We start from the raw sequence: 22,922 nt of genomic DNA, 5'->3' as shown, positions 1-22,922 counted from the left end.
CAAAGCACTCGTTTTATATAGTTAAGGAAGATTTCTAAAAGCTGTCAAAAAGATGATTCTTCTTTTTGTGATACATTGCGATCGTGGGCCTTATTGATACGACCCAGGGGCCGGAAGCGGCCCGCGGGCTTTACTAGATATTTATGGTAATCTGATTCATAAAGATCACTTTGTATTCTGCTAGGATTTCAACAGGATCGAGTTAATGCGACTAGATTCCGTATAATTAGGGATTATGACTTTGTGGACTTTAAATAAGGAATACAATCAGAATATCGGATATTATTGAAGTCTCCTTGTAAACTAAGTAAAAAAATTATTTTGTCGACTTTATTTGAGAGACATACCGGTCTATTTCCGTTTTCTTTGCACCATTTATCGTTGCAGTTACGAAAGGAGCAATTTCCGCATCTGGGAATTGTATTAACTGCGTCTCTTTTGATAACTCATGTCATTCAGAAAACGGTAATGGTACTGGAAGTGGAAATATGTTACATAAACGGTCCTCTGAAACTGGGTTAATTTATTTCCATATGAATTTAACAAAATAGTTCATTATTCATCACTCTTATCACACTAGGTTCATAAATTAATTTGTTTTTGAGAAATTGATCGTATCATCAAGAAGGATTCTTGGAATTATTTATGAAAGCAGATGTCAAATAGTGACAATTTTTTGATGATACTATTCTATTAGTTACCTAAGTTTGCATCTTTTGGTAAATGTGTGTAGTTCAATAATTCCTCGCGTCGTTTTTTCCAAATATTTCATTATTAAATGTTGTCGTTATGAAATTATTTTATATCACGTCCCAGATATAGTTTAGTTCCACACTAAGGCCGGGCTTCTTCACTTCCTGAAAGTCCCTACTAACTATTATCTACCGAATAATCAAAAATAGTCAAAAACCTCGCAGGGCGGGTTTATTCACTTCCTGAAAGTCTCTACTAACTATTATTTACCGATAATGCAAAATTCAGTGTCTTCACCTTCTAAACCTCGCAGAGCGGGTTTCTTCACTTCCTGAAAGTCTCTAATAACTATTATTTACAGAATAATCAAAAATTCGGTATCTACACCTTCTAAACCTCGCAGAGCGGGTTTCTTCACTTCCTCAAAGTCTCTACTATCTATTATTTACCGAATAATAAAAAATTCGGTGTCTTCACCTTCTAAACATCGCAGAGCGGGTTTCTTCACTTCCTGAAAGTCTCTACTAACTATTATTTACCGAATAATGAAAAATTCGGTGTCTTCACCTTCTAAACCTCGCAGGGCGGGTTTCTTCACTTCCTGAAAGTCCCTACTAACTATTATTTACCGAATAATCGAAAATTCGGCGTCTTCACCTTCTAAAGCTTGCAGTGCAGTTTTCTTCACTTCCTGAAAGTCGGTACTAACTATTATTTACCGAATAATCGAAAATTCGGTGTCTTAACCTTCTAAACCTTGCAGGGCAGTTTTCTTCATTTCATGAAAGTTCCTACTAACTATTATTTACCGAATAATCAAAAATTCGGTGTCTTAACCTTCTAAAGCTCGCAGGGCAGGTTCCTTCACTTCCTGAAAGTTCCTACTAACTATTATTTACCGAATAATCAAAAAATCGGTGTCTTCACCTTCTAAACCTCGCAGGGCGGGTTCCTTCACTTCCTGAAAGTTCCTACTAACTATGATTTACCGAATAATCAAAAAATCGGTGTCTTCACCTTCTAAACCTCGCAGGGCGGGTTTATTCACTTCCTGAAAGTCTCTACTAACTATTATTTACCGATAATGCAAAATTCAGTGTCTTCACCTTCTAAACCTCGCAGAGCGGGTTTCTTCACTTCCTGAAAGTCTCTAATAACTATTATTTACAGAATAATCAAAAATTCGGTATCTACACCTTCTAAACCTCGCAGAGCGGGTTTCTTCACTTCCTCAAAGTCTCTACTATCTATTATTTACCGAATAATCAAAAAATCGGTGTCTTCACCTTCTAAACCTCGCAGGGCAGGTTCCTTCACTTCCTGAAAGTTCCTACTAACTATTATTTACCGATTAATCAAAAATTCGGTGTCTTCACCTTCTAATGAAGTAAACCTCCAAATAAATTGAGTTATTTGCCAAATAAGTTATTAGGCAGTTACAAGTGTCAATTGAATAGTTTAGTAGAAACTTAACCTCCAATATAAATCAAAAGTGGTTTGTTTGTTTATTATTTATTATTATTATTATTATTATTATTTATTATTTGATTAGTTCATTATTGGAAACATTCTTCATACAAATAATTAAATATTTAAAATGGATGCTCTCAAGATTTAGAAGATTTGTTTGATGAAGAATTGATTGAGGAAAAATTTCAGAACGAGCTTATTCCGTTCGTTATCAATTTTTTGTCCTATAATGAATTTTTTTTACCGTTTTCTTTTTTCTTTTCTATCAATTATTTTCAATATAAACCGTAATTTCGAGACCAACACATCTTTCTCCAACTACTTCAACATTAACCTTAACAAAACACGTGCAAATATAATGACGCACAGATAGTTGTCACAAACGTCAATGGAAGAACGTTTTTTTGGCTTATTTCTTTCCTTATTCAATACATGGACGATTGCTATATAGGCATCTTTCATAGTGTTACCAACTGTAGACTATTTGTTGAAAACATAATGAAGTGACAACTAGGGCGAAGAAGCGGTAAACATTTATTCGACAATTAAAAGTTCCTACTAAATTATGAGACTAATAAATATACTACTTACGTGTGGTTCACCTTTACGATGCACAGTTTCTTCGTGTTCCAATAAAACTTCGACGGCTTCGACGAATTCCTCGGAGATAGCATGCAATAAAGCGTCTTTAGTTTCCACCCTATGCTCGATCAACAATTCCACCATCTCTAAATTCTCGTTGTCTATGGCCATAAGGAGGGCGCTTCTACCTAACGGATCTACACAGTTTATGTTTATGTAGTTCGTTTCTTCTGCTTTTTGAAGCATTCTAATGAAAAATAAGAGAACTTTTAATAAATATATTGATTAGTAAGAATATGAAATGACGAAAAGTTAGTAATCTAATTGTAATTATATGATTAGCAATTTGAGGTTAGTTAACATCTTAAAACGTTGTTGCGGCCTCTATGACGTCAACAAATTTACGAGGATGGTCCCAGAAGTATCTGGCCTGACGTAGAGATGGCGGTAGTTGCTCGAAAAATACAAAGTAAATAATCTATGTTTCAAGTTTGAGGACGCCACGTTGTTTGGCAGCCATCAATAGTGAACGTTCTCAGTGAATGTGTATACTTGTGATACAATATTTTTGTTTAAAAGGATGAACTAGATTCTACTCTAGATGAAATATTGGGTAGCAAAGTTTAGACGAGACCGTACGACCTGCGAAGACCAGCAACGCAGCGGTCGACCAAAAATCCATGAAGCGGTACTGGATGATCGTCGACTGACAAGTGCTTGAGCTAGCAGACATATCAAATGATTCAGTCAAGTGATTGGCAATGTTTCACAGAAATGGAATCGAATTTTTGCACAAAAGAACAATAAAAACAATGGACTGAAAAGGGAGAACCAGCTCCAAAGAAGGCAAAGACCGTTCCATGTGTAGACAAGGTCATAGCGTCGGTTTTTTGGAAATCTCGTTGGATAATTTGCATTGATTATCTTGAAGAAAGGAAAAACTATCAGCGGCTAGTATTATGCGAACTTATTGCAACGTTTGATCGAAGAAATTAAGCAAAGACGTCCACATTTGGTAAAGAAGAAGGTGTTTCATCAATGCAATGCACCAGGTCACATATGCGTTAGCGCAATGGCCAAAATTAATGAATTAAAGTTTGAATTGCTACCTCTTGCTCCCTATTCGCCAGATTTACCCTCCTCGGATTATTTTCTGTTCCGCGGGTCAAAGGTTTTGTAGAGCTTGACGATCTTTATACTTCCCAGGAAAAAATTCAATCATCTGAGTCGTGTTTTTACACAATAACCACACAAATTTTCTAAAAGAAACTTTTTCTAAACTAAAAGTCATATATTCTAGAGAATTCTTCGTTGCGTTGATTGTACGAGGCTTATCCATAAAATAAGGTTCCTGACAAATTTTCCCAATGAAAAACATGTTTATTGGCATTCAATAATACAAATTTGGAAAACTTAGACTTTCTTCTATTTTTTGACATAATCACCGTTCAGATAGACGCATATTTACATGAAGTTTACCATCTTTTTTATGCCACGCCGCGAGTATTATCACTGGGGGCGGCTTCCACACGTTTGACATCCATCTTGCACAAATCTTGGCATATCCTAAGCGGTCTCTTCAAATTTTATGAATGCAGGATTTGTTGACATCAAGAATCCTCCTGTTAAGGTCCCGAATCGTCACCCTTTGATCTTTCAACATTGATGTACATCGGTATTTGAATGCTGTACACTCATACACCTCACATACTTGGGAATGAAGGTCCAGCGGAAGAACAAAAAAAAATGAACCACGGAGAACGCACCTGACATAAGAATCCAATTGAAGCTTCTTTTTTTAAGGTTAAAAGACAAGACAAGATTAAACGTTGTAACAAATTTAATGAACAGCCCTCGTAGAAGATTTTCCACCAGTTTCGAATAAAATTAGATTTTAAGGTTTCATTATTTGGTAAACTAAAGAAGTTACCTTTGGATTTACATTTACCTTCTCGTCGATGCTACATCTCCTCTCTCGACTGCTAATAAAAACTTCTTTTCGTCAAGCGTAAGCTGCGCGATTTCCTGGTGGGGTCTTATGACGTTTTCCTCTTCCATCATACCATGGATACTGTGCCTCTATAATGAAAATTGAACATAATTAGATTGGATATAATTGTCTGAGCAAGCCTAGTCGCAAAATGGTAGATTAATTACATTAAGCGTCTAATAATTCGTTTGGTTGAAATTGAAATGCAACTAATTGTTTAGACTATTCCCACGACCTGGATAGAGCCTGAGAATCATTTAAACACAATAAAATGTAGAGTTAACTAAACCTACAGTTCAAAAAATTACCTAATTTCTGTCTTATAATATTAATGTGATTATAAAGAATCATAAATCTACCTATTTAACTTTCACTTACTATTCGTTAAGATTTATTGTAAACTGACCATCCTCAACGTCTTCCTTAAGCAATTCCAGATGTACTTTAGATACTTGAAGTTATATTAACTTATCAAATTACTTACTGTGTTTTTTGTATTGATGTGGCGTGATGACCATGAATATAATTAATTGTAGCTGTTGTATACAATAGGATTAGTATTTAAGATTGCATAAACACGCATAAAGTGTTCTATATAGTTTTGACATTCAACTATAACTGTAATCATTGAAGCCACTTTATTCATTTATATTTTATGTTAATAAATAGTTTTTCAAAGTTGTGAACTCCCAAGAAAAAAATACAATAAAGTTTTTATCAAGATTTATTAACATAACCTTTAGTGACTGTTGATGTCTTCCAACCGCCATGTTTCTTTAGTGTCATCAAGTCTCCCCCTGAATCAACTAAAAGTGTAACAGATGAAATAACCTGATAAAACTGGTTTTTACCCATAACCTGATTGATACATTTTCTATGGATAAAGCAGGCAGCTGCTGGACGTAGATTCTGTCAATTTTGACTTATTTCAGACAAGCTCCTGCAATCTTAAATATAACAACAACCTTGACCATCATGACCATCAAATGAACCTCATCAGGAGCAATCACTAACTTTTGTACTCGTAAACATCGCAGCTTTCTTGGGCTTGTAACCTTTCCCTTTATGTTTCAAGAATGTAATTACGAGGATTGTCCCAGAAGTACTTGGCCTGACCTAGAGATGGCGGTAGTTGCTTGAAAAATACCAAGTAAATAATCTATGTTTCAAGTTTGAAGACGCCGCGTTGATTAATATTTGTTTGGCGGCTATCAATAATGAACGTTCTTAATGAAATTGTATAAAATATTTTTCTTAAAAGTCGTTATATCAACCAAAATTAAAGCTGTACTAGATTCTACTCTGGATGAGACTGTTTCTTCGTTATTTACAATAAAATATTTAGAGTTTAAACGAGACGAAGACCAGCATTGCTTGGTCGACTAAATGAGGTGACGACTCCAGAAATGTTGAAGAAAATCCTTGAAGTGGTACTGGATGATCGTCGACTGAATGTGCGCGAGCTATCAGGCATGGTAGGCATTTCAAAAAGTGCATATTAACTAAAAATTTAGATATTAGAAAGCTGTGCGCAAGATGGGTGCTGCGTTTGCTCACAATGGAACAAATATTTTGCCATGGAGTGTTTGGAGCACAGTTTTTTAAACATGAATGAAACGTGGGTCCATCACTTTACACTCGAAACAAAAGACCATCAAAACAATGGACTGAGAAGGAAGAACCGGTTCCAAAGAAGACAAAAACCGTTCCATCTGCAAGCAAGGTCATGGTTTCGGTTTTATGGGATGCGCGTGGGATAATTTTCATTGACTACCAACGGCGAGTTTTAGACGAACTTATTGCAACGTTTGATCGAAGAAATTAAGCAAAAACCTCTACATTTGGTAAAGAAGAAGGTGTTTTATCAATGCAATGCACCAGGTCACATATGCGTTAGTGCAATGGCCAAAATTAATGAATCAAAGTTTGAATTGCTATTTCTTGCACCCTATTCGCCAGATTTAGCCTCCTCGGATTATTTTCTGTTCCCAGATTTAAAAAAAATCGCTCGGGGGTCAGAGGTTTTGTAGAGCTTGACGATCTTTGTACTTTCCAAGAAAAAATTCAATCATCTGAGTCGTGTTTTTACACAATAACCACACAAATTTTCTAAATGAAACTTTTGAGCGAAGAAATCAAGACAAACTTCATTAATTCTACTTCACTGTTGCCGGATTTTGTTGTTGTACCTGCATTATTGGATTTTGTTGTTGTACCTGCATGCATTTTGTTTGCAATAATTTTTGTGACACTACTTTGGCTACTTCTAGTATTTCCGGTGGAGTCGAAGAAAACTCGGAATCAAACATTTTTACTTTTAAACAACCACCAAACAACCAAGTTTTTCAATCGAATCACAAAATTGAATTGACAGCTCTTTGAGAAGTTTTCTCAGCAACGCAGCTCTAATTGTCTCTATAAGTACAACATAACCTATAATTTCACGTTTTCTGATTCCTTGTATAATAATACTTAGATAATACGTAAATAATAATAATAATATTCGTTTTATTATCTAAAATGTTTTTTTTTTGAATAAAAAACTATATATCCGTAAACTTCTACTTTTAATCAGTAATAACTAATGTTTAAGATGAAAAATTGAAAGTTCTATGATAATATTATGTAGTAAGCGTTGTTTCTATGAAAATAATTTAAAATTTTACGAAATTTTTAAATAAACAATTTCGTTTAATTTGTGGTAACCAAATTGAAGCCTTCATTTGTGTGTAAACAATTTAAGTGGTCATCAATTTTGTTTATTAACATTTCAATGGGTTCCAATATTATTTCAAAATATTTATGGAAATCTATTTTCAAGGTTTGAGTTATATATATAACTAATTTCCAGCTTCGCGTTTGCATATTGAATAAAAAATATGTTTTTTTTAATTTATGGTTTCTTAGACTTTTTGATATATTAAATCATCTAAATGTTTTGATAAAGACTTGAAGAAAAGTCGTAACGTCAAATTTTATATTCTAAAAATTATTAAAAAAACTAATTTTAAAACAGAGACCTAAAATCAAAAACATTTAGATAAGCAAATAATTGCGTTAGGATGATTTTCAATTTCGCGAACATACTTTATGTGAAAGTTGCAAGCGATGATTTTATTGCTTACATACTATTCACAAGAATAATTTTGACCTAAATCTTTTTATATACAGAGTGTTTCAAAAAAAGGTGATCCCGTATCTGGTATAGATAGAAAACTAAAAAATATTTGGGGTTTGCTCAGTAAAAAATTTTCGTACGCCATCCGTATTCAAGGTAAAGGACAAAAATATGTTTTGGAATTTGATACATCCAATGAATTTGTTTTTATGTCTGAGTCTCATAGATGGCGCTAGTTACACGGTTCATACCAAGTAGTATTGAAAATATAAGATTTATCAAGCAAAATTTCAACTTAAACATCATTTAATTTTTAACCAAAAAAATACAATTAATAAAACTCGATAACCGATGCTAGTATGAAGTATTGATAAAGTTATTAATTATTATTATTGATTAGAAAATATTACGTGAAGTAAAAATTGTTTGTCGCGTAAATGAGACCCCATCGATGAAACGGATACATTGAAAAAAATTGGGACTGAGGGCTTTCGTTTCTTGTAACGTTTCACAATAATCCAGTCTAATAAGTATGGGCACTCAGTTATTGGATGTCTTAGTATGAAACAAACAACAATTTGATGATTATGTATTACGGTTTTGGGACTCAAACTTTTACACTGCAGTAGTATTTTCTCGGAGCTTGCCATATTAACTAAACGAGCGAAGATCTCTATTTTTTAGGAACGATTGAGCTCCATCTTTCTTTGATAGAAGGTGTCAAATCAAAGTATTGGTAGAGGTGCAGAAACTCCGATTCATTGGCCTCCTCGGTCACGCGATTTTAATCCCTTTGATTACACATTTTTGTGGTATCTTAAAGGAAAAATTTGACCTCATTGCTGATTCCCAACCGTTTATAAGATCAATGGATTCTTTAGAAACAAAAAACGTCCTTTATCTTGAATACGGATGGCGTTACGAAAATTTTTCACTGAGCAAACCCCAACTATTTTCCAGTTTTCTACTTAACCCATAGACCTATTTTTGAAACACCCTGTAAAGGATATAAAAGAGAATACGTTATGCAGAAAAGGCTTAAATCATCAACGAAGAAAAAGAAAAAAGAAGAGAACTGGGACGTCGTAATTGACTATGAAACCTCGAAGAGATTACCTTGAAGGGAAAGGGTTTTAGTGGATCATACAGCTCCACACAGAGGTCTGTCACATATGACCTCTGATGGTGCGGACGTTGGTTTCCCTTCTTTTCCAATAAAAATAAAATCCAGATGGATTTCAGTGGGACTTTATAAAAAGATTGTTAGTTGGGATTTTTCACCTATTGATCAGTACAACTTACTAAGTTCAGCTAACTGTTTTCTCTTCGTCTTGCTTAGTCCAGATGTATTGTAAGGTAACTTGCACTTTTTTTTAGCTGTAGAAGATACTACTTTAACACCACTGTTGAACAGGTTCCTTTCTGATGTAGGGAAGGATCAAGTTAATTGTATTTTCCTGTGGAATATCTGAGCTTAATGGATGCAGATTTATGGTATGACTCAGAATTTTGTGTTTTGACGGTAGGTTTTTCCATATTTTATACAGTAGTCCTTAATGCCAGACCTAGTCGAATACCTATAAGATATCTAAGAATGTAGTCGATCCATATTATTTGTTTTCAACTGATTTGTACAATTTTTTATGACTTGATGGACTTTTTTACGAAATCGTGTTACTTTCTAAATCTAAATTGATGTTAAGGTATTAGCCGATTGGCTTTCAGAATCTATTTTCTTCATAAATACTTCTAGAGTGGTCTGGACATAGCAGTTAATAAAGTAATTTCCATTATTATAATTGATTATTGCTAGAAACAAAATTAAATCTACTTTGAGTAATGGTTTCAAGTTTGAAAATGGTTTAAATACTTCAAAATTTTATTGCGGTCAACTCACAAATAAACAACGATGCAACCTTAAAAGAATAATGTGAAAAATGTCTGAAATTCAACTGAAATGGATGATTTGCTATACTAACTTTGACTTTTTTGTCTATAGGTGGTTTTTCTAGAAGACACGTGGATGTGCGTGGAATTTCGATGCATATTTCCGATCCTCGCTTTATATTAGACACCATACGACCGTCCTCATTTTCTTCTTCTTCTTCTTCTTCCTCATTTTCCGCCGTGCTTTCTGGAACAAAATAAAAACTAACGAACTGGACCAAACATAAGTATATAGTCTAAAATCTTAGGTTGACAGATAGATGGCGCTAATAGTATGTTTTTCAGTTAGTTCTAACCTCGAAACGTAAATAAATTTGACAGCTGTCTAACTATAACTTTATTGTTTATAGCATTTTGAGTGCAGTAGCTTGTCAGTTTGAAAAATTTACTAAAATGTAAATTTGCGCGTTAATAAGGAATTACTTTGTGAAAAAAAGTACTATTGAGGCTTAGAAAGCGTTATTCGGACTTTGCCCCAAGAAAATCAACCATTTAGATTAAGTTTAAATAAGCACCAAGGACGATGTAAACATTGGACGTTTCCACCGACAAAAACATCAATAAACCTCACAAATAATTTCGGATAACTGTGAGTTGAAGCTAATTGAGATAGCGGAGACTCTGAAGATATAGAAGGAACGTGCTGGACATATGAATAACTTTGTTCTGATTCCGGATCAGTTTATGAACTGACCGCATGTGCACTTTCAAAATTATTGTCTCGACTCCAAAGCTTGGAAAGACGGTTTAAAAGGTTAAGACACTAGTATTTTTGAAGCATTGGGTAAAATATTGAAAACGGTTACAAATCAATAGAAAAAAATGACAAAATTGCATGAATAGGACTTTGAATTGCTTCCTCATCTACTAAATTCCCTAGATCAATCCCTCATTGGCTTTTTCCAGTTCTGAGACCTCGAGATGATGCTCGCAGTTCAAAAATTTGGCGCCAATAGAGAAGTGCCGAAATTGAAGCCTATTTTGAGGTTAAGAACATGTATTTGTCATGGTGTAAAAGCTACTAAATTCGAAAATGACTATATAATTAAAACAAATTAATTAGGGGTTGTAGGTATATAATGAAAACTTTGAGGTACACAATCCAGAGAAGTTAGAGTTTTTATGTCCACAATTGAGCCTCCAAGCATTTTCTTGAAATCTACAGTGTGAAACATCCAAATTGAATAAAGAATTTTATGGATTCGTAGTCAATGCAACTGACCATTTCTTAGTCACAAGTAGATTTCTTTTGACCAAAGTAAGTCCTGAAAAACAAATATTTCGTTAGTGTTTTGCACCGGTTCTATTAATGAAAGATCTAATGGGAGTTAAGAGTTACATTCTATGGAAAAAGAATATGTAGAAGATGACCAAAAAGTTTTTATAAACCTACCAAATCAAAAATATCTACAGGGACTTGCATGCAAAGGCGATTTATAGCCTTTAGATAGTAGTCTAGAATTATTTATTCACTCTACATGGACATACGTAATCATCCTTTGAGAATTCATAATATTCGAATGTATCATTTAGAAAAAAAACTTAAATATAAGTTCTAAAGACAGAAACTTGTCAGCGAAAAATTCGGGAGTGGGACAATCATAAAGGCCAGGGGCGACTTATGCCCAATGGTTAACAATCCGTAATTTTTACAGGGACAACCAGCACAATTTTTTGAATCGGTTTTTAAATAAAAATATACTGTAGACTCGAGAAGTGTGTGAAAATACAAGGTGCAAACTTCTAATATTTATTATAGTTTTTATTTGTTAGAATTTTTCTACTTTTCAATCTTTTCCTTATATAACTAACACGATTTTTGACAGTATGCAGTTCAATTAAGAATGTTTGATTGTTTTAATACCACCTGCGGGTATTTTTACAATTTATGATATTTTTTTTCAGATTGTTTCTTTACGGCGAATTATTTTCTTGGTATGTACAACGATCTAAAAATCTACGTATCTCCTAAACCATAAATTTTATCGAGTTGAACAAGAGTACCTTTTTGTTGTAAAATCGATTGAAAAATCTATTTTTGCCATCTTTAGATTGTACAGGCTGTCCCAGTAAAAGTTAGGGATTGATAACTATTGGGTTAACCTTCAGATAGTAGTCTAGAATTATTTATTCACTCTACATGGACATACGTAATCATCCTTTGAGAATTCATAATATTCGAATGTATCATTTAGAAAAAAAAACTTAAATATAAGTTTTAAAGACAGAAACTTGTCAGCGAAAAATTCGGGAGTGAGTGGGACAATCATAAAGGCCAGGGGCGACTTATGCCCAATGGTTAACAATCCGTAATTTTTACAGGGACAACCAGCACAATTTTTTGAATCGGTTTTTAAATAAAAATATACTGTAGACTCGAGAAGTGTGTGGAAATACAAGGTGCAAACTTCTAATATTTATTATAGTTTTTATTTGTTAGAATTTTTCTACTTTTCAATCTTTTCCTTATATAACTAACACGATTTTTGACAGTATGCAGTTCAATTAAGAATGTTTGATTGTTTTAATACCACCTGCGGGTATTTTTACAATTTATGATAATTTTTTTCAGATTGTTTCTTTACGGCGAATTATTTTCTTGGTATGTACAACGATCTAAAAATCTACGTATCTCCTAAACCATAAATTTTATCGAGTTGAACAAGAGTACCTTTTTGTTGTAAAATCGATTGAAAAATCTATTTTTGCCATCTTTAGATTGTACAGGCTGTCCCAGTAAAAGTTAGGGATTGATAACTATTGGGTTAACCTTCAGATAGTAGTCTAGAATTATTTATTCACTCTATACGTAATCATCCATTAAGAATTCATAATATTCGGATGTATCACTTAGAAAATATACTTAAATATAAGTTCTAAAGACCTCGTAGAAGCGAGGGGTCGTACGAGAAATTTTTTTCTATGTCGCAGTTTTATTTTTCCCGACATCTACTCACAAATTATAGTTACTGTACCTTGAGTAAAGATGCACAGATGACTTCCTTTTAATCTTTTGAAATAAATACAAAAATTTTTTTTTGTCATAATTATAAAACGGTTTAATGTTAAGTATTATTATACTAACGAAGTCACTGCCACCAGATATTTACGTTTACTGATTCTAGTTGCTGTTTTTTTCACTATAAACAGCACGATATTTCTGGGATGAAAACATTATTTCCATCACGTCATGTCACCTCAATACTCCTAATAGGATTAATTTTTATGCAGAAAAATAAAAGTTTCGTCCTAAGGGACATGGGATATTAGTCGGGATGATGATTCTAAGTATTTATTCAAAATATAAATTGTTAAGTATAAAATAAAAGTTATTATTACCAACATTTGATGCATTTTCTAAATCTTATACTCTTTATTTTAATACTTTTTCCACGCCAAAAACTGCTCTATCGATATAAATGGAAAACCAAGTTTGATCAATATTTTCATCTCAATAAAATATGTAATAAATTTTATATAGATCAAAGATACTGATGGCTCAAAAATATATTATTAATAACATTGAACAACAAGGTTTTTTCCCACTATAAACCAACCACTGCTTGGTTCGATTCTTGGTTTTGGAAAAGATATTTTTTGTTGACCAGCGGAATTAGTGAACACACTGTAGTAGAAATATGTGAATAGGCTTCAATAAATATCAAGGAAAACGAACAGACACAACTACCCTGAACAAATCTGCCGAAAGAAAAAGGAAACACAGAAAAAGTTGCCAAACAGATTAAACCAAATCAAAAACGTTGCATTAAGTAATGATCTAACAGATCTGATAGATCGAAAAATGTCTAATTCGAAATTTAAAAACATCTCCTCGTATAACTTTGATATTTTCACGACTCGAGCAGTAACTGAATCTATCCCAGAATTACCTGGCTTCACCTAGAGATGGCGGTAGTTGCTTGAAAAATTACAGCATGTTTCAAGTTTGAAGACGTCACGTTTTTTAGTATTTGTTTGGTAGCCTTCAATAATAAACGTTTTCAGTGAATTAACTTAAAAGACGTTATCTCAACCAAAATAAAATCTGAACTAGATTCCACTCTAGGTGAAACCGCAGAAATAGCAGAGTTTAAGCGAGGCCGTACGATCTGCCAGGACCAGCATCGTAGTGGTCGACCAAATGAGGTGACGATTCAAGAAATGTTGAAGAAAATCGACTGGATGATCGTCGACTGAAAATGGTAAGCATTTCAAAAAAAATGCATATCAACTGAAAATTTGGACACAAGATGGGTGCCGCGTTTGCTCACAATGAAACAAAAACAGCGTCGTGTTTCACAGATATAGAGTTGAACTTTTATGGCGTTCCTTAACCATGGATGAAAAGTAGGTCCATCACTTCACGTGGGAAACAAAAAAAAACAATCAATGGATTAAAAAGGGAGAATCAGCTAAGAAGGCAAACACCGTTCCATTTGCAAGCAAGGTTATGACAACGAACGGTGTTTTGGTATGTTCGTGGGATAATTTTCCTCGACTATCAACAGCGGGTATCAATTAAAAATCTAGCACAATGCACCAGCTCACACATCCTTTAATGCAATAGCCAAAATTGATGAATTAAAGTTTGAATTGATACATCATTTACCAGATTTAGCCCCCGCGGATTATTTTCTGTTCCCAGACTTGAACAAATAACTCGTTGGTCAAATGGTATCGAACTTATTACTGGGAGGAATGTATGTGGAACTAGTAGAAGATAACGTTGAAAAAGAAACGTATTTTTTCCCAAAATTTTCTTTGTTGGGACAATTACTTCTGGGACAATCATCGTACAAGCGAAAATAAAATCATACGACAAGAGAAATGACGTCATAAAAGTAATAGTTAATTTTACTGACGACATTTTTCCGAATGAAGCTGCGTTTTTTGCGTAAAAATGTTTTTATTTCCATCAAAACCTTTAAATACCCTTCGAATGAGTTCAAAGCCCAAGCAGGACTGTTTTTCTTCAATTTCCAACACGTATCAATAATTAATAGTAAATGTATGTTGTAGAGAAGAATTTGGCGAATTAAAAATTGCTGATTTAGGTTTAAAATCATTACATACAAAATTTTGCTTCAATAGTTTCTTCACCACCTGTAATATTACTCGATTTATTATAATTCCTGCTCGAAATTTCACTTTTTCTTGTCCTTGATTATGATTAAATATCCAGTACGAATACTTTTGTCGATTAACCTCATCATTTAACTTAAAAGCAGGTTCATCATAGATTAAAATGTTATACGTTATACCAAAATACAAGTCTGCAGTTTTCTATCAGGATGAGGATTATTATACAATATATTTGTTCTTCAGTAACTTTTTTTGCTCTATTTATATTTAACGCAAACTATACATCTTGTAATTAAGAATTCTCTGTCTACAATATTTGAATGAATCAAGTCATCCAAATATTGATGATAAAATCTCAAAAATCTTCATGTTAATCCATATAATATCGGACGCAATATTGTCCAGCTTCAGAACCAAATTCTGTTTAGTCGTCAAAATTGAGTAACGCGGCGAAACGAGGGGAATGAATCGGCAAAATGGGAAGGTGTTGTTTGTTAAATGTTCATAAACACCCTATTATTAAATAGGGCGATAAATTAATAGATTCTCATCCTCTAAATCATCGTTTTACATCAATTAATTTATATAATGACTTGTTTTTAATGGAACTATTTATATTAAATATAAATTGGATATTGCGGATCAAATTGATCTTTACTATGACGTCGATAGTTTTAGAAATCATTTTTTCTTATTATTTCCACTGTTTACGATAGATATATCTATCAATTTCGTAATACAGACACTAATTCCGCCACAGAAACATCTCTACTCAAGATTTAGGGTTTTGTCTTTATCTATGTTTAAGAAAATGCTTTGAATTTAGCCCAGTTACTGTTATCTTCAACATAACCTAAAATTCTACTTCAATCTTCGTTCGGTATAGCTCGAAGTGGTGTTTGTATAAGATCGAGGATGTGATTGCCCTTCACATCATCCAGTAGTTAAAATAGAAGCTTTTTACACGATACAGATACACAGATTACCAAATTTAGTCCAAGACATGTTTTTTAGCTAAAAAGACCTACACCAACATCGTTGAAGCATAGAAAGAATTCTGATGTGAGTCATCTAATTTGGAGCTGATCAGTTTGAAGCTAACTTCTTAAGTTTCGTACTAGGCATCTTCAAAATCAAAATTTTGATCAATCCAGTGATAATTTTTTACTATCATTCCGAACCACAGCTTGCGACGTCACCGTTCGCGTACGAAGGCTTCTTCCTCTGCATTGTTTTCAAATCGCAGTTTTCCAAGTGCCGCTTTAAATGAACCAGGTAAATAATAGTCGCATGGCGACAAATCGGGACGATAAGGAGGCAGGTTTCACATTTTATCCTTCCTCTGTAGGAGACGCAAGCAAACTTCCCAGCGTGTGAAGTTCTGCAATACCACGTCGGAGGTACTCTCTCTAAATGCCACGCGTGTTTATTCAAAAATTTCGATTTATATTTGGAATTAGAACCACCTGTATGTGGGATTGTGAGTTTGTCAGTAACTCTCCTTTGAATTAAGAGAAAGTAGCTTGTTAAATGAAAATATCGTATCGTATCTCCGATCTCTGTGTTGGAAATCAAGCGATTCGCCAACCTCACCAACTACAACGTAATGGCTCGATACAAGTTTCGACGAGATGTAGGTATATAAGCAGCGAAGGCCTTATAGAGGGTTGTATCGAATAAAAAACGGAGGTCATAGAAAAAATATGCTTATGACGTTGCGGCGGCGCGACATGAAAAAATATTTTATACGGGACATACAAAAAATAGTTATGCTAAATTCCAGAAGTAGCTTCTGGAGACTATTACAAGAAATGTTTGTTTGTTCCAAACAAAAAAATATTGGAACTGGATTGTATTTTCAATTAATTGAATAATATACAAAAAATAAATGGTTGTGTCTAGTTTTAAGTCACTTTTTATAACAAATTCATAGTAATATAAATATCGTTCCATCGTTAAATATTGTTATTTTGTGTGTGTATCCGATAACTCTTTGATTGTCTTCTTCTGAGGTCTTTCTGGTGTTTTCATCATTCACAAACTTTTTACACCTATCGCTCATTCTTTCAAGCGGCTGTACCATTTCTTTTTATGGTATCAACTCTTTTTGATACCGGTTTAACGTTTTCTTTTATTTTCATTTCGTATTTTGTTTATTTTTGTTACTCCCAGGATTATTCTTACATACTGAGTGCCGCCTGTATGCTTGTCATATTCTGTCGCTTCTACTAACCTCTTAATTTCGATACTTCACTTCACTATTATTTAAATTACTTGTTTTTCAAAAAATTATGATTTGAGAGCTAGAATTTCTTGTAAGATTGTTTTCACGGCAAAGAATTTTGAGCAAAGAAAATTTTAACGTTACAAAATATCTTTGTGGGCCTTCAAATTGGTGGAATCAGTTTTTTTGCTGGTCCGCCCTGTATTCGTGGAATTGTGAGCGCATTCCAATATTTCGCAGGTGTAAAGGAAATCATCCATCAGTCCATCTATTAATCCATCAATCCTGCATTAATTTTTCTTGCAAAAAAACGTCGAAATGTAATAAACACAATTACTTTTTTTCCGTACGGATTCTTGGTAATTAAAACACAGTTGGTGTGAGTATAAATAAACTTTTATAGCGGAAACGAAAAATTATAAAAGAAAAATAATATATATATATATTGATATCATTGAAAACCGAGTTTATTTTCGATTCATAAATCGCAATGTTCAATAAAAAATATTAGATGGATTTTGTGCTGTTAATATTCATGGAAATTTAAATAAATAAACAGATTCATAAAGAAAAAATCGATATTAAACTATAATATATATAAAAAAAGATATACTATGAGTTTATATGTAAAATAAACGTAAAAATATGTCATATCGTAATACTGATTATTATACTACAAAGGGAGTTTTATAAGTAATGTCGGTAAGGCCTCAATTTGACACACACATTAAATTGTAAGTTTAAATACTTACAACAAAAAACAAACTACGTACTTTCAACGCATTTTTTACCGTTAAAATCAAGTAAATATTAACAAAAATTGTAATTCACGATTATGGTCCCAGGCCTGACCTAGAGATGGCGGTATTTGCTTTATAAATACCAAATATCAAATCTATACAGTTTGAAAACGCCATGTTGTTCAATATTTGTTTGGCAGCCATCAATAAAGACCGTTTTCAGTGAATTTGTACACTTATGATACAATATTTTTATTTAAAAGGCGTTAGTCCAATCAATATACGAGGGGATACCCAAATATAACCGGAATTATTTTTTAAATGCTATATATTTACAAATATTTACAAAACAACCTTATCCCCTTCAAAATACTCCCCACTAGAAGTAATACACTTGTTCCAGCGTTGTTTCCACTGTCCGAAACAAAGTTTGAACTCATCTTTAAAGATGGCTGCAAGTTCCTGTCTCGTTATTTTCTTGATGTCTCCAATGTTTTCAAATCGCCGTCCTTTCATGCCCCTTTTCAAGCGTGGAAACAAGAAAAAGTCACACGGAGCCAGATCAGGCGAGTAAGGTGCGTGGGGCAGCGGAACCATGTTATTTTTAACCAAAAACTGGCTAACAGAGGTGGCAGAGTGTGCAGGTGCGTTGTCATGGTGGAAGAACCAGTTAACTGTTTGCCGAACCCAGCTCCAAGATATTCCAATGATTTCAGACAGTTGATCAATAGTCTGTCGACGGTCTGAGCAGCACAAGCTCTCGAATTCTTTCAACATTTTCATCGATTCGAGTAGTTGATGGACGTCCAGAGCGAGGTTTGTCATCAATCGACATGTCGCCATTTTTAAATCGAGAAAACCACTCATACACCAGAGTTTTCCCCATAGCTTCGTCTTTGTAAGCAGTTTTCAACATTAAAACAGTTTCAGCAGCGTTTTTACCGAGTAGAAAACAAAATTTCACCACGGCACGTTGTTCCCTTAAAATTGCCATCATAAAAAAACGAAGCAGCAGTGAAACAGCACTAGCAAAAACGGTCACTAGTGACGAACAGAACGTGGCTGGCCAACGGCCCGCGCGGCACTGAACTGGCGACGAGTTGCGCTAGGCAGGCGGCAGAAATCAGTACTACAAAAGCTTCACCCATGGCAATGCTATTCCTGTTACTTTTGGGTACCCCCTCGTAAAAGCTGAACTAGATTCTACTGTAGGTGAAATTGCTCCTTCGATATCAACAGTAAAATATTGGGTATCAGAGTTTAAATGATGCCTTACGACCTGCGAAGACCTGCAAGGCAGCTTTTTAATCTGAAACCTATTCTTTTGAATGCGATGTCTAACGCGTCTGTAGACAAATCAGTGTAGCCGTGGCCTCACTCCGTAAAAAACATGCGATTTCATGCATCAGCGACATTTCGGATCACGTGTTATGCCTTTAATATAAGAATGGCGTCCTAAATAACCGTTTGGGGTTAAAAGACATCAGTTTTTTCTCAATTTTCTAATCATTAAATAACTATTAACATAAATCTTGAACATTTAACCTTCTGTATCTCACTAAAGGACAGATTCATTGATTTTATTAAAAATATTATTATTATTGTTATTTTTTCATTGTATAAGAACGATTTGGTTGATCACTAGAGTTGAATTTATTTGAAAAATAAACAAAATTCCGTAGATTCAAAAATTGTATAGTTGAATAAACGAAAACAAAACTTACTTTGTTTCCAGAATCCAAACATTTTAAATTTCTTTTTCATAATCACGCTTAAGAAAACATAAAACGTTGCGGAAACGTTTTCATAGTTCAAAACTTTTCCGTCTATTTTTTTTTTGTGTGAAATAATCGCGTTTTCCCGATGCAGGTCGTATTGCGACTAGCAATAGAGAAAATACCAACTGTCAAGATTTTTGTTTATGTGAAGTAACAAAGAAAAATATACAACTGGAAATACGGATTATTTTCATCTAAATTTATGCCGCTTGAAAAAGAAATCGTTTGATTTGGTGGATTTCAATGTGAAGGATGTCTTTTTGTGATACTAGATAACCGCTTTTTCAAAATTAATACACATAATAAGATTGCGATTTGATATTTGCTTGTTCTGATGTATCTGTCGAAATTTTACATAAATCTGATTAGTTTTGAAACTGATATAGTTTTCTTCGATGAAAAGAAACCATAATAAACATTATTTTTCACGTGGATGGGCAATTAGAGAAACCGAGAAAAAATTATGTAAAAAGTACTCTGTTGCACGAGATAATTTGGTGCCGCGACTCCTTAATGCTGATCAAAAGCAACAGAAACATAAACGTACACAAATGCATTTTCACTGTAGCTGGAACTTGAGCATACCCCGAAAATAAATAAACCTGTTTCCAAGAAAGCAGAAATTGTCGCCAATAAGGTAATGCCCACAGTGTTTTAGTATTCTAAAGTTTAGTAAAAGTGAAAATGATAATTTATCAATATAAAACTGATTTTTTTATACGTTTTGAGGACACAAAACAGCTGCAGCTGATAAACAACTGGTTTGATTTGGACATATGGGAATTAGGACGGTGAAGAAGATGGAGAAAACTTAAGAGGACAGGCTGTATGAGCGGAATGATTGGAGAAATCAAGAATAGAAAAAAGGTACAGAAATGAATTTCTGGTGAAAACAAGTGGGAAGATATCTAGGATTGGGATCTTTGAAACCAAAACGTAATGGAAGATATTAAAGAAAAGCAACTGGTCTGGTTTAAACATGTGGAAACTAGGAGAGTAAAGAAGATAAGAAAATCTTGGAAGGACAAGCTGTATGAGCGGAATGATTGAAGAAATCAAGAAGAAAGGAAGTTGCAGAAAAGATATTGCTACAGAAATGACTTTCTGGTGAAAACAAGTGGGAAGATATCTAGGACTGGGATCTTTGAATCCAAAACGTAATGGAAAATATTAAAGACAAGCAACTGGTCTGGTTTAAACAAGTGGGAACTAGGAGGGTGAAGAAGATAAGAAAATCTTGGAAGGACAAGCTGTATGAGCGGAATGATTGAAGAAATCAAGAAGAAAGGAAGTTACAGAAAAGATATTGCTACAGAATTGAATTTCTGGTGAAAACAAGTGGAAAAATATCTAGGATTGGGATCTTTGAAACCAAAACGTAATGGAAGATATTAAAGAAAAGCAACTGGTCTGGTTTAAACATGTGGAAACTAGGAGGGTGAAGAAGATAAGAAAATCTTGGAAGGACAAGCTGTAGGAGAGGAATGATTGAAGAAATCAAGAAGAAAGGAAGTTGCAGAAAAGATATTGCTACAGAATTGAATTTCTGGTGAAAACAAGTGGGAAGATATCTAGGATTGGGATCTTTGAAACCAAAACGTAATGGAAGATATTAAAGAAAAGCAACTGGTCTGGTTTAAACAAGTGGGAACTAGGAGGGTGAAGAAGATAAGAAAATCTTGGAAGGACAAGCTGTATGAGCGGAATGATTGAAGAAATCAAGAAGAAAGGAAGTTGCAGAAAAGATATTGCTACAGAAATGAATTTCTGGTGAAAACAAGTGGGAAGATATCTAGGACTGGGATCTTTGAATCCAAAACGTAATGGAAAATATTAAAGACAAGCAACTGGTCTGGTTTAAACAAGTGGGAACTAGGAGGGTGAAGAAGATAAGAAAATCTTGGAAGGACAAGCTGTGAGCGGAATGATTGAAGAAATCAAGAAGAAAGGAAGTTGCAGAAAATATATTGCTACAGAAATGAATTTCTGGTGAAAACAAGTGGGAAGATATCTAGGATTGGGATCTTTGAAACCAAAACGTAATGGAAGATATTAAAGAAAAGCAACTGGTCTGGTTTAAACATGTGGAAACTAGGAGGGTGAAGAAGATAAGAAAATCTTGGAAGAACAAGCTGTATGAGCGGAATGATTGAAGAAATCAAGAAGAAAGGAAGTTGCAGAAAAGATATTGCTACAGAAATGAATTTCTGGTGAAAACAAGTGGGAAGATATCTAGGATTGGGATCTTTGAATCCAAAACGTAATGGAAGATATTAAAGAAAAGCAACTGGTCTGGTTTAAACAAGTGGGAACTAGGAGGGTGAAGAAGATAAGAAAATCTTGGAAGGACAAGCTGTATGAGCGGAATGATTGAAGAAATCAAGAAGAAAGGAAGTTGCAGAAAAGATATTGCTACAGAAATGAATTTCTGGTGAAAACAAGTGGGAAGATATCTAGGACTGGGATCTTTGAATCCAAAACGTAATGGAAAATATTAAAGACAAGCAACTGGTCTGGTTTAAACAAGTGGGAACTAGGAGGGTGAAGAAGATAAGAAAATCTTGGAAGGACAAGCTGTGAGCGGAATGATTGAAGAAATCAAGAAGAAAGGAAGTTGCAGAAAAGATATTGCTACAGAATTGAATTTCTGGTGAAAACAAGTGGGAAGATATCTAGGATTGGGATCTTTGAAACCAAAACGTAATGGAAGATATTAAAGAAAAGCAACTGGTCTGGTTTAAACATGTGGAAACTAGGAGGGTGAAGAAGATAAGAAAATCTTGGAAGGACAAGCTGTATGAGCGGAATGATTGAAGAAATCAAGAAGAAAGGAAGTTGCAGAAAAGATATTGCTACAGAATTGAATTTCTGGTGAAAACAAGTGGGAAGATATCTAGGACTGGGATCTTTGAATCCAAAACGTAATGGAAGATATTAAAGAAAAGCAACTGGTCTGGTTTAAACATGTGGAAACTAGGAGGGTGAAGAAGATAACAAAATCTTGGAAGGACAAGCTGTAGGAGAGGAATGATTGAAGAAATCAAGAAGAAAGCAGAAAAGATATTGCTACAGAATTGAATTTCTGGTGAAAACAAGTGGGAAGATATCTAGGACTGGGATCTTTGAATCCAAAACGTAATGGAAGATATTAAAGAAAAGCAACTGGTCTGGTTTAAACATGTGGAAACTAGGAGGGTGAAGAAGATAACAAAATCTTGGAAGGACAAGCTGTAGGAGAGGAATGATTGAAGAAATCAAGAAGAAAGCAGAAAAGATATTGCTACAGAATTGAATTTCT

General features: G+C 34.0%; 1 protein-coding gene across 1 annotated transcript in view; it reads right to left on the bottom strand.

Annotated features, from left to right (window-relative positions):
- The window catches only part of LOC130901664 (transient receptor potential-gamma protein), a 78,134-nt gene extending 65,272 nt beyond the window's left edge, over window positions 1-12,862 (bottom strand). The window contains exons 1-4 of the mRNA XM_057813188.1: window positions 12,776-12,862; window positions 9,833-9,987; window positions 4,694-4,824; window positions 2,755-2,992 (exon numbers count right to left, since the gene is read on the bottom strand). Of these exons, the coding sequence (XP_057669171.1) occupies window positions 2,755-2,992; window positions 4,694-4,824; window positions 9,833-9,987; window positions 12,776-12,845 (594 nt within the window). The 5' untranslated portion in view covers window positions 12,846-12,862. The remainder of the gene's footprint in view (window positions 1-2,754; window positions 2,993-4,693; window positions 4,825-9,832; window positions 9,988-12,775) is intronic.
- Between the last annotated feature and the right edge of the window lie 10,060 nt (window positions 12,863-22,922).

This window comes from Diorhabda carinulata, chromosome X, assembly GCF_026250575.1.
Source record: "Diorhabda carinulata isolate Delta chromosome X, icDioCari1.1, whole genome shotgun sequence".
Lineage (NCBI taxonomy): Eukaryota > Metazoa > Arthropoda > Insecta > Coleoptera > Chrysomelidae > Diorhabda > Diorhabda carinulata.
The sequence above is the reverse complement of the archived record's forward strand: the minus strand, read 5'-3'. Positions and strand labels throughout refer to the sequence as shown.